The following is an 11,450-nucleotide window of genomic DNA, read 5'->3' as shown; positions in this document are numbered from 1 at the left end:
CACTAGATTTTATCAACCACACACCTTTTGATACATGAGTAGCCAAGGAAGTGAATGAATAGTCACCCACATCATAAGATAATATCTTAGATTCATCATAATAATATACCCTTTATTTTCCTTTTTCTTCTTCCTCTTATAGTTTCTTGTTAGATGTATAGCTTTGCTACAATTGTAGAATTTCAACTTTAACTTATTAGGAGATTTGGATCTAGACTTGTAATGCTTTTTGTCCTTTTTCTTTCGATCTTCCACAAAATATTAGGGCCTCCTCAGTTGATCCAAAACTCTTCCTTTCCATTTCTTTTTAAAGAAAAATATTCAAATTAATATACTAATTATCCTCCATTTTCGCTTATATGAAATGCAACTAGATAAATATCATATTGAAGGCATTTAGATGTTTTAACATAGACACATCATCCTTTGTATTGAGGGTATATAGATTTTATCTCAAGAAAATATTATTAAATATAGATTTAGTTTGATAAATGTATCTAAGGATCTTATAAAAACTACCTAGGATTTAAAACTCGTCATATGTACCATTGAAAAAAACCAAAACAAATAAAATAGATCTAATAAGATTATTTTCTTTTCTACCAAACTTATCTGTCATTTTTTAATGTAGCTATAGGTTTTAAACTAGATACTACAACCTAGATCTTGATCGAGAAGAACAACCTCCTTCTTTTTATTCTTCTTTTTTTGATAATTAAATAACTAGAAGGGATAGCACCTAGTTATATTAAACAATAAATTGAAATACAAACAAAACAATGTGTCCATAATGTCATAACCCATATGAATTTACAAAAAATATTCCTCACATTTATCGTAAAATTATATAAGCTATATCTCCCATATATACATCTACTATGTTATGGCCCAATGCAAAAAAATGCCAAAAAGATCCATTAATCCTAATGCAAAGCCTGAAAACAAATAGAACTAGAAACAAAAATACTATCGAGACATCAACCATCCTAACAGCGAGTAGACTCTTGTATGTCTTCATTCTTTGAGTCCTCCACCATTTCTAGGGCATCCACCTGAATTTTCCCTTCAAGCCCTTCAAGTCAAATGTAGGTTTTGATCCAATTGGGATCTTCATTTTCTTCAATTTTCATCCAATTCTTGTAGAATTTCAGTCCTTTGGTTGCTAAAGGCTTGTTGTCATGATACTCCTCCTAATCATTTATTAAAATTATGAGAAGTTTTGGCACCTATACTATAGCAATACTTGGGAAGGGGAATCCAAAAATTGTCCAATCTCATCAACACGTCATCTATACCTCCCAGAAATTGCCTTCTCAACATTTTTTCACATAACAGCTTCACTTTTTCCTTACTCGGCCCATAGTCCAATGCAAAGGCCAAAAACATAGAGGATATATCAGTATTGACACAATATCTATGGTCTATATTTAGGAATTCATCCCCCAAGCTAGACATAACCGCATGCAGGAGTATCAAATGGTTATGTCTCATAATGGATCTCAGACACACCTCCCCAATTTCACCTAAGAAAGCCATTTGCCTTTTGGAATCTATTAGGCAGATCGGTGTCTCCATCCTTTTGCTCACAATCAACTCACCCAGAATCCTATCACTAGTGGAAATAAATGTCCCCTTAGATCTTATTATCAAAATAAATCTGGATTCTTCCTAAAATAAAAAGTAATTAAAAAATTTACTTCAAATCTACTCTTTGAGGTTGCCTTTATTCAAGAAATAATCTTGAGTTTACACAGTTCGAAAAATTTATTCTAAGGTCTTCTCCATCTCTATAGTTGACATGATTTTTATCTCTTGTTATAAGGAGAACAAGTTCATATCTATGTATGCTCCCAATCAAATGATGGTTAATACAAAAAACTACCTACCCAACACCTAAAATTTGAGGTGATTAAATCTCATACAAAATAAAAGAAACCAAGGTATGTAAAAATACTTCTTACAATAATATTTTAAAGAGATTTTTATTCAAGTTTTAATCTTTTAACAACCACAAAAAGTAAAAATATATTTATTTTGACCAAAAACCACCTCTATAACCTAGAAATTGTGTTTTTTCTATTTTATATCAAAAAAAAATACTTTTTGTATTATTAACAATAGAAAATAAGAACTAGATCTTCTTGATTCATCTAGATTTCTTGAATGATCAATACAAATTACGTTTGATCCTTAAATATAATTCCACAATATGCAAATGAAACGTCCATGCACGTTCCATGATCTCTAACGCATGACAAAATGGCTTATATCACACACACTAAGCCTACATTTCTAGGCTTAAAAGTGTTAAACACTCAGAGTTGACTAACATATTCTAGGCTTAATATGTTGCTTAAGATGTGTGGTCACAATAAGAATACACTTCTAAGCTAAAAAATATAACACTTTGACTAACATTCTCTAGACTTAATATGTTGCTTAATGTTGGGATTTAAAGCTAACCATGACATCTTTTTATCATTTTTCTTGTGAACATACGATGACAAACGTGGCCTACCATTTATTCTTAAGACTATTATTGATGGGCAACATTGCTTTCATGTACAGGGCATATACATTCCGTGACTGTAACGTTTTGCATCTTTTTCCATTTCTAACTTCAATTTCTTTATCCGTGGATTTCTGGCCTACCATATTTTCAAGACTATCTTTGCCCTTTAAATTGAAAAGCTTTTAAAACAACTCCACAGAAGTGATTTCAGGGCATAATCTTAGATTGCATTAACTTTGATGATAATTACTAATTAGTGACACCGACGCATATAAATCTATCTAACGGTGCCCTTGTTGTGAAGCAAATTTATTTGTAGCTCGTTGTGCAGTTCAGCGTAGAAGTAAGTTTAGTACATAAATCTAAAAGGCCAGTAAAGAAATAAGTGAGATCAAATCGAACAACCCTCAGGGCAGCAATAGCAGCAGTTCTGTAATTGATGTGGGCTATAACCTGAAGATGAGTGAAGAGGATGTAGTCAATGTAAGCTCGGCTCATGTCTTCCGCGTGCCAAGGCCCCTGAGAGAGTCCAACGACAGCTCTTGCAGTCCTCATCTTGTTTCAATCGGCCCTTTCCATTATGGGAAAGAGGAGTTGAAAGAGATGGAGAAATCCAAATCTGAGGCAGTTCGAAGGATGCAAAAGAGAATCCAGACACAGAGGATGGATCCACACGCTTCTATCAAGACAATTGTTGAAAACAACATAGTGCTCAAGGACAAGGAGATCAGGGAGTTCTACGGTGAACGTATTCCCCACTTCAATCCCATAGAGTTAGCGTGGATAGTCACTAGAGATGCTTGCTTTATCTATGAACTTCTTATTAATTTTTTGGGAAAGTCTTATCCAAATCAGTATTATGCGCAGGAAGTGACTGCATATTCCTGGATAAATGATCCAGTTTTTAATACCAATCTTCAAAATCCAACACTGGCTAATCTTATGGCTGACATACTTTTATTTGAAAATCAAATACCTCTGTGGGTTTTGCAGAACATCCTCCAAATCCAGATGGGTGGTATTGAACAGGCAAACCAAAAGTTGAACAAATCATTAGAGTGGGTACTGCCGTTTGCGGGCAGACTCTCTAATTTTTACTGGTACTTGAAGCAGTCTATTTCGCCATTGTCGGCAATAGTAACTTCTTCATTCAAGGTGAAGCGGTGCCACTGGAAGCTTCGTCTCGCAATTCCATACAGATCTGTTTTGAGAGTTGTATTGAATCAGTTAAGGCCGTTTTGGGAATTTGGTGTAAGAAGAAGTCTTCGCGCTTTAGCTCCGCAATTGCGCACCTTCGCGAGCAGGGCAAGGTAATTAATGTAAAGCTTCCAAGAGCAGTGGAACTCACTCGCAGAGGAGTGAAGATCTACCCAGTGACATCAGAAGATATAAGAAAAGGTGTGCTAATTAACTATACAGCCATTCCCTTTACAAGATTTGATGAGAAAACATCAACGCTTTACTTACCAGAAGTGAGGCTAACGCCGGAGTCAAACACAGTCATGAGAAACATGGTTGCCATGGAAGTGAGTTTAAAAAAGAAGTACGATCCAAGACCTTCGACACAGTTTTCCCTATTTATGGATGAGCTGATAGACGGCGAGGAGGACGTTGCTATTCTAAGGAAGGCAGAGGTGATTCACAACTTCCTTGGAAGCAACCAACAAGTGGCACAACATTTCAATTCCTTAACCAAAGGGATTAACCCTTCTATTGGCTGCAAAGTAATTGATGACGTCAGAAGGGGACTGCATAAGTACACGAGAAAAAAGTATAAGATTCTTTGGAGAGAGTTCATAAGTGCCTATTTTTCAAAGCCATGTCTGGTTGCAGGTTCCATGGCTGCCGTACTGCTACTTCTGATGACAGTGGCACAAGTGTTCTGTTTGTTTTTCACTTGCAACCCCTAGGTGTACCTTTTGAAATCCATGTTTCTTCCTTTTAGAATTTTCTATAAAGCCAAAAAAAAATTGCTTTGTTTCAATTTAAAAATAAATTGTATCTCATGGTTTTAGATTCTCATCACTGTTGATTTTGTCACGGTGTTTTCATTGGATTTTGAGTTTATTTTACTATCTATGTGGGGTTTTGAATATGTAACTTTTAGCAGATACAAATAATTCGAATTTAATATAGCAATTCACTATCTATTGAATGATGATTTTTTCTACTTATAGCATAGATATTTAAAACATATTTATGTAAATCATATTGAGAGGTTTAAATTTTAGAGACTATAAGTGATCAATATGATATAAGTGGTTTAAAAAAAGCACAATTTTTCATTGTGAAAATTCTATAAAGCTACATACTGACAACTTTTTAACTACATATTGAAACATATTATTAGATATTTAACCAATGCCAGCTCTTGGATGTGTTATAGACACATTTTTTCCTTTTTTTCTTAAAATTTGATCATTATCAAGACAAATATTTCTATTTATAAGTGTTTTTTATTAACAAGTAAATTGGAAATGACCATTGGGACCTATTGGCAATCTACAATGTATGTCCCAAATTCCTAAGGTTAAAAAGTCTTCAAGGTGCAAGGGGTGTCAACCTTAGGAAGAATATCCATAAAGACTATATTCTGGTTAGGTAGCTAAGGACCAATTGTTGAGGTGGGTAAGACCTTCACTTTTGGCTTTGCTAAACCAAGGGGAGTTTCCAGAAGGTGTTGTAATAGATATCACCACATAAGCACAATACTTACGCTAATACTAACCATACCCATCACATAATGCACCCATATTCTAGTTGTCACTTTATGCATTTGTGTTAATTCGAGGAACTCAAGATTAAGCACCTTATGAAAACATATAATTTTTTATATAAATGTTTGACGATATGTTGTATGATAACCCGTTATGTTGTTACATACATTCATACATGGCAATCAAAGACACTGGAATGGATAAAACTAAAAAGATGTTTGTATTAATATGTTGTGAGTGTGTTGACATAATGGAGAGATGGAACCAATAGTAGATGCGTTTCTTTATTTAGTTGGGCAACAAAGTCTTTCAATTCACTCAAAATATGCAATAACTAAAAAAAAGGTCATACCTTAATCAAGAAACCACAAAAGACTACACCTTTCAAAATGCACTAGTAAGATAAGTTCTATGCATACATTTAGAATAGAAATAGATAGTTGCAAAATATTATGTGAGTCTATTTAGTAATCCATGAGTATAGCCATGCATTCTTTTTATCATGCTAAAAGATCTACCTTACAAAGGTTTTGAAGTACTTTATAGTCGTTGCATTGACTAACTAAACAACAAGAATTCATAATTATATACCATGCAAAAAGAGACACACAGCTATAGTTTATTTAACTTTTCATCATTCAATATATGAAGGTTATAGTTATTTATTATAAATCTTGGATAAACCCAGATCATCACAATGTTGAACACTCAAAATGCTACGAGGAAGGAAGATCAATATTTCCCTGAAGAAATTAAAACTCTTAAACAACCATCCACATAACATAATTAAGTGCAGTAAAGAAAAGTGAAACTATGAGAAAAACATGCATAACACTTGACACCAATATTTCACGTGGAAACCCATAAGGGAAAAACCATGGAAAGGGTTTAACTGTCAATATCTTATAATCAGTTACAAAATATTACAAAAGTGCATACTGCATGGCTCCCTGTTGAAGGGCTCACTAACCAATTAAGGCTCACTACTAGAGGGCTTACTGCCCAAAATTACATACAAAAGTGAACTATTACAGTTGCATCTCAAACATACATGGAGTACAATTCCAATTAAGTTTAGTACATAGATTCTACACATTTCATCAGCTCTATTTTCACATATAACCACATACCACTAATATTGCTTCTTCTCTATCTTATTTTCACCAAAACATTAAACTTACATATATATCAATCCATATTTGATCTATATTGGCTTCATATCCTTCATACCGTTACACTTTACACGCTATATGATTCATCTACATGAGTCACCCAAAACATGATTCAAGAGTGTGTATATTGGATCTTACATGCTATGACCAATCCGTAGTGTTGTCCCAAAATTGTAAAACAAAATATGATAACTTATTGAAATGCAGATCTTCTAAGTTGACTATCCTATTCCAAAGAAATAGGAGAATTATCGAATAGGTCTTCTGGACCAATATCTTCTTCACCACTTCATGCCAACATGAGAAAACTTGAATGTAGATGCTTTAAACATCTTTAAGTTCAGTGACAAAGCCGCATGCCAAAAAACTTAACTAAAAAGAAGTGCAGACCAAAAATAAGCTTAAGCAAATGTAGTTCATTTTTTCAGACTTACTCAAAACTGCCCAAGAGTATTAAGCCCATGTTTCCCAAAAAAATCATTGACAACATTCCAACATTCTCCTCCTTTGTCATTAATGGCAACATGCAAAAAAAGTGTTACCAAAAATTGCAAATGGTATCTACTTATGTCTCCCAAAAAAGATACCCAAAACCTATCTCCTTATGTCTCCCCCTTTGACATCAAGGACAAAGGGCATATACAACAAGAAAAAAAATTGCATAACCTACTTCCCATATAAAAAAATACAAAAGGAATTTTGTACAAACAAAAATAATTTACATACTTCTACAATCAAGAAGATTTTCAACCAGATGTGGGGCTTTTGACTTTTTGCAGATAGGATTTCCAGGCATCCTTGTTTCCATCCCAAGCCTATACAGCATCATCAAGAAAATTATTGTTAAAATCGAGTGTCATGTTCTCTCCTTCTTCAACAGATGTAGGGGCTAGATCAGAGTGATTTATTTGTTGTGCCTTTAGAAGGGCACGAGAAGTTAGAGACATATCTTCATTAATCAAAACTACCCAAGAGCATTAAGCTCATGTTTCTCAAAAACATCAATGACAACATTCCAACATACAACATCAAAATATCAATACTTAGAACTAAAAATTGAAACCCTGAGGCTTCTTATGTATACTAGCTCTGCAACTACTCCACCTTTCTTACTCTTCCTTTTTCTTTCCAACTAGAAATATATCTCTAACACCACTTGGAGAACTTGGGGAAAGAATAATGGTTCTCTATAATTGTACATGCTTCACATGTATTCTTACATCATCTTCACATGGCTATTAATGCTAAAGCCATCGCCTACACATCACCAACAATGTGATTTTATACACCAATTTTGTCTCATATGGGCTTAAACATGTAGAGAGGCCTCTGAGAGTCCTCAAATTTTGAATCATTCTTTTTGATTCTCTTGAGTGAGAAAATTTTATTACGAGGATATTTTGATTGTTAAAAGTTGTTGATGTATGAAAACTCAAGGAAGTCTATTGAAGGTTTTCTGGGAGAACACTCTATATTCCACTAAATTTATTGAAATGGTCTTGCAAAATGTGATTTAATGGTTATGTTATATTTTCATTGCACTCCTATCTTTTTTGGTCCCTAGTGTTACAACTAATGTTACTAATTAAGATAGTATGCTGACAATTTGATGGCTTGTCATAACTAGTTCAAAAAATGCTCTATATTTATTTGCATTGATGTTTCTATTGTTATGGCTTGGAGGACATTCTTATAATATTTTTTCAATGTATTAGTTTAAATTTTAAGTGATGAAGTATTCCATAAGTGTGTTTGTCAATGTCTTATCTCATGAGTGTATATCTTGGCATTCTAGTAATGAAGAACTCTATATTAATTTGGTTTTGCCAACTTATCTTGAATTGATAGTATCAACGATGTATCTAGAAGTATTGATAGATATTCTAGGAACTCCTATATGTGGGTGGTATGATGTTGGTTAATCTATTTGGTGTTGCATTGCATTTGAAGTTGGTTTTATAAGTAATTTGCGATTATCTAGTTGACTGGGCTTATTCTCTTGCTTGTATCATGTTTCTATGGGTCTACACCAACATTATTGTTGGAGATGAGTTTTACTTAGATCCTACTATGCCTTGTGGTGATACACTATGAGCGAGCTCATTGAAAGATGTCTTTTTGGGTTGACTAGTTATGTTTCTTCTACACATTACCTTATTGGTAACTTTAGAGGATGTGTACCAGCATGGTTGATATTTGGGGCCACTTTGAATGATATTTTATTTTTCTTTTAGGTCCTCTCTATCTCCTAGATTGGGACACTTTCACCATAAATTTTTTGTTTGTTCCCTATTATAACCAGCCCATTTGGAGTTTTGAGATGATTTGGATGGTATATATAGAAGATAAAATCATTTGCAAGGTGTGTGGATTATAATTGATCATGAAAGATGTGAAATTGAGGTTGCAAATTGTGTTTGGTGGAAGTATTGGACCTTAATTATCAAATAATTATTTGAGGTAGTGTGTCAAGAGTAGTTACATTCTAAGGGATATTGTTGGATGTAGTCATGTTGAAGGCTTATACTTTGTAATTCAAATTTTCATGTATCCTTCCCTAAGGTAGTGAGGCTCAACTTAAAAGTCATTTGTATCTTTCCTTGAGGAAGTTATCTTCAACAAGCAAGTCCCTCTAGGAGTAGTGTGCTTCCCTAGGCAATGAGCCTTAAAAAAAAAAATTAATATTTTTTATATATTGTGAGATAGCTCTCACTGTGGTTTTTCTCTTTTTGGTTTTTCCATGTAAATTTGATGTCCTCTTGTCCATTGGTATTTATTTGTCTATGTCTCTTTGTTGCTAATCAGATTAAGGTTTTGGAATATGAATTGTTCTTAAAGTTTAAGCTTTTATTAAAGAACGATTCTCCTCCTCTCAATCTTGAGGTATGTTCAACAATTAATATCTTAGCCAAGTTCATCTAAGTAAGCTTTGTTGGCATAACTAATGGATATGGTGATGATAATGGGAAGCTGACCGGTAAAGTTGATATGTTCAAGGAATATGATGTCATGGGGGAGATTGTTGGCTTGATGTTGATGACGAGTTGTTTGATGACTTTATTTATGTTTCCATTGATGGAAACCATGTTTATTTAGTCATCTAAGTCATCTAGACTAACTGGTATGGCCTAACCGATAGTGGAGTTAGCTAGACAGCTAAACTATTAATTTGTTGTCAACTAGTAAACAAGAACAAAGTGATGATAAAGAGGTCAGTACGGATGATTGGAGAAGATTTAGACATTGTGGTTTTGCAAGAGTGTTGGAGATAGGAGCATGCACCTATGTTCCAAACCGCATCAACAGATTCGGTGTATTGAGTGAGTTCTGTTTGACTATCATGAACTCTGTGAAGAAGAATGTATACTGATAATAGATCTTTAACCTACCTCCTTATCTACTTATGTCTCCCAAAAAAGCTACACAAAGCCTATCTCCTTATGTCTCCCCCTTTGACATCAAGGACAAAAGGCATATACAACAAGAAAAAAATTTGCATAACCTACTTCCCATATAAAAAAATACAAAAGGAATTTTGTACAAACAAAAATAATTTACATACTTCTGCAATCAAGAAGATTTTCAACCAGAATTGGGGCTTTTGACTTTTTGCAAATAAGATTTCTAGGCATCCTTGTTTCCATCCCAAGCCTCGACAATATCATCAAGAAAATTATAGTGAATTTCCAAATTTTTAAGCTTGTTCTCTCTTTCTTCAACAGACGTAGGGGCTAGATCAAACTGATTTATTTCTCATGCCTTTAGAAGGGCACAAGAAGCTAGAGACATATCTTCATTAATCAAAACTACCCTAGAGAATTAAGCTCATGTTTCCCAAAAATATTAATGTCAACATTCCAACATACAACACCTAAATATCAATACTTGGAGCTAAAATTTGAAACCCCAAGGCTTCTTATGTATATTACCTTTTTACTAGCTCTGCAACTACTCCACCTTTCTTACTCTTCCTTTTTCTTTCCAACTAGAAATGTATCTCTAACACCACTTGGAGATCATGGGGAAAGAATAATGGTTCTCTATAATTATGCATGCTTCGCATGTATTCTTACATCATCTTCACATGGCTATTAATGCTAAAACCATTGCCTACACATCACCAGCAATGTGATTTTATACACCAATTTTATCTCAAAGGGGCTCAAACATGTAAAGAGTGATGGTATGATGAATCAATAAGGATCCAAACAACTACTGCGGGGGGTGAATCATTGGATAGAAAACTGACATAAACTTTCACCAAACAAAACAACCTTTCAATTCAAACTTAGAACTGACTGGTTTAAACAGTGAACTAACAAATGCAATATCATTGTCAAGTAAACTGGTTGACTGTCATAATAGAATAACAGTAAAACAACTCTGAAACTCTCAAAACCTTTTAACCAAATCATTCAAATACTTTACTGACAAAAGTACAAGCATATTTCAAATTGTTGTCGATCCTCATATCATATCTAAGTGGATTTAGTAGTTAACAAATTTAACCATAGAAAACATAACCATAAAAACATTCACCACTTGACACAATGATTTTGATGTGGAAACCCAAATAGGAAAAACCACGGTGGGGATGAATACCCATAATTATTTTGAAATCTTTTGAAGTTCGCCCTGTTAGGAGCCAAGCCTGTTAAAGCTTTACAATAAGTCCTGTTAAGAACAAATCCTGTTAGGGACCACCCTATTAAGGGATTGACTATAATTCCCTATTAGAAGAAATACCCTATTAGGAGTAACCTCGGTACAGGATTTGAAATCCAAGCTAATGGATCACTTGGTTAGAGGATTTAGATAACACTAAGCTTGTTAGAGCTTACCCAATTAGGGGATTTGAATATTGTAATTATTAGAGAACAATAGGGGTTTGTTGATCTGGTGAATAGCACTACTCTACTTGATCGGATCATTTTCATGATCCTATATGCCTTTACACATACTGCAAATACATCATCTAGTTTGGCAACCACTCACTCTCACACTTAACAAAAATTGCCAACACTACAACAAAACAACTCATCGACCTTA

General features: G+C 33.9%; 1 protein-coding gene across 1 annotated transcript in view; it reads left to right on the top strand.

Moving 5' to 3' along the window:
- The first annotated feature begins 2,770 nt into the window (after positions 1-2,770).
- The window catches only part of LOC131056358 (UPF0481 protein At3g47200-like), a 66,384-nt gene continuing 57,704 nt past the window's right edge, over positions 2,771-11,450 (top strand). Inside the window, exons 1-2 of the mRNA XM_057990717.2 lie at positions 2,771-3,530; positions 3,626-4,396. Coding sequence (XP_057846700.2) covers positions 2,972-3,530; positions 3,626-4,396 — 1,330 coding nt within the window. The 5' untranslated portion in view covers positions 2,771-2,971. The remainder of the gene's footprint in view (positions 3,531-3,625; positions 4,397-11,450) is intronic.

This window comes from Cryptomeria japonica, chromosome 7, assembly GCF_030272615.1.
Source record: "Cryptomeria japonica chromosome 7, Sugi_1.0, whole genome shotgun sequence".
Classification (NCBI taxonomy): Eukaryota; Viridiplantae; Streptophyta; class Pinopsida; order Cupressales; family Cupressaceae; genus Cryptomeria; species Cryptomeria japonica.
Note: the sequence above shows the minus strand (reverse complement) of the source record. Positions and strands in the feature narration are given on the sequence as shown.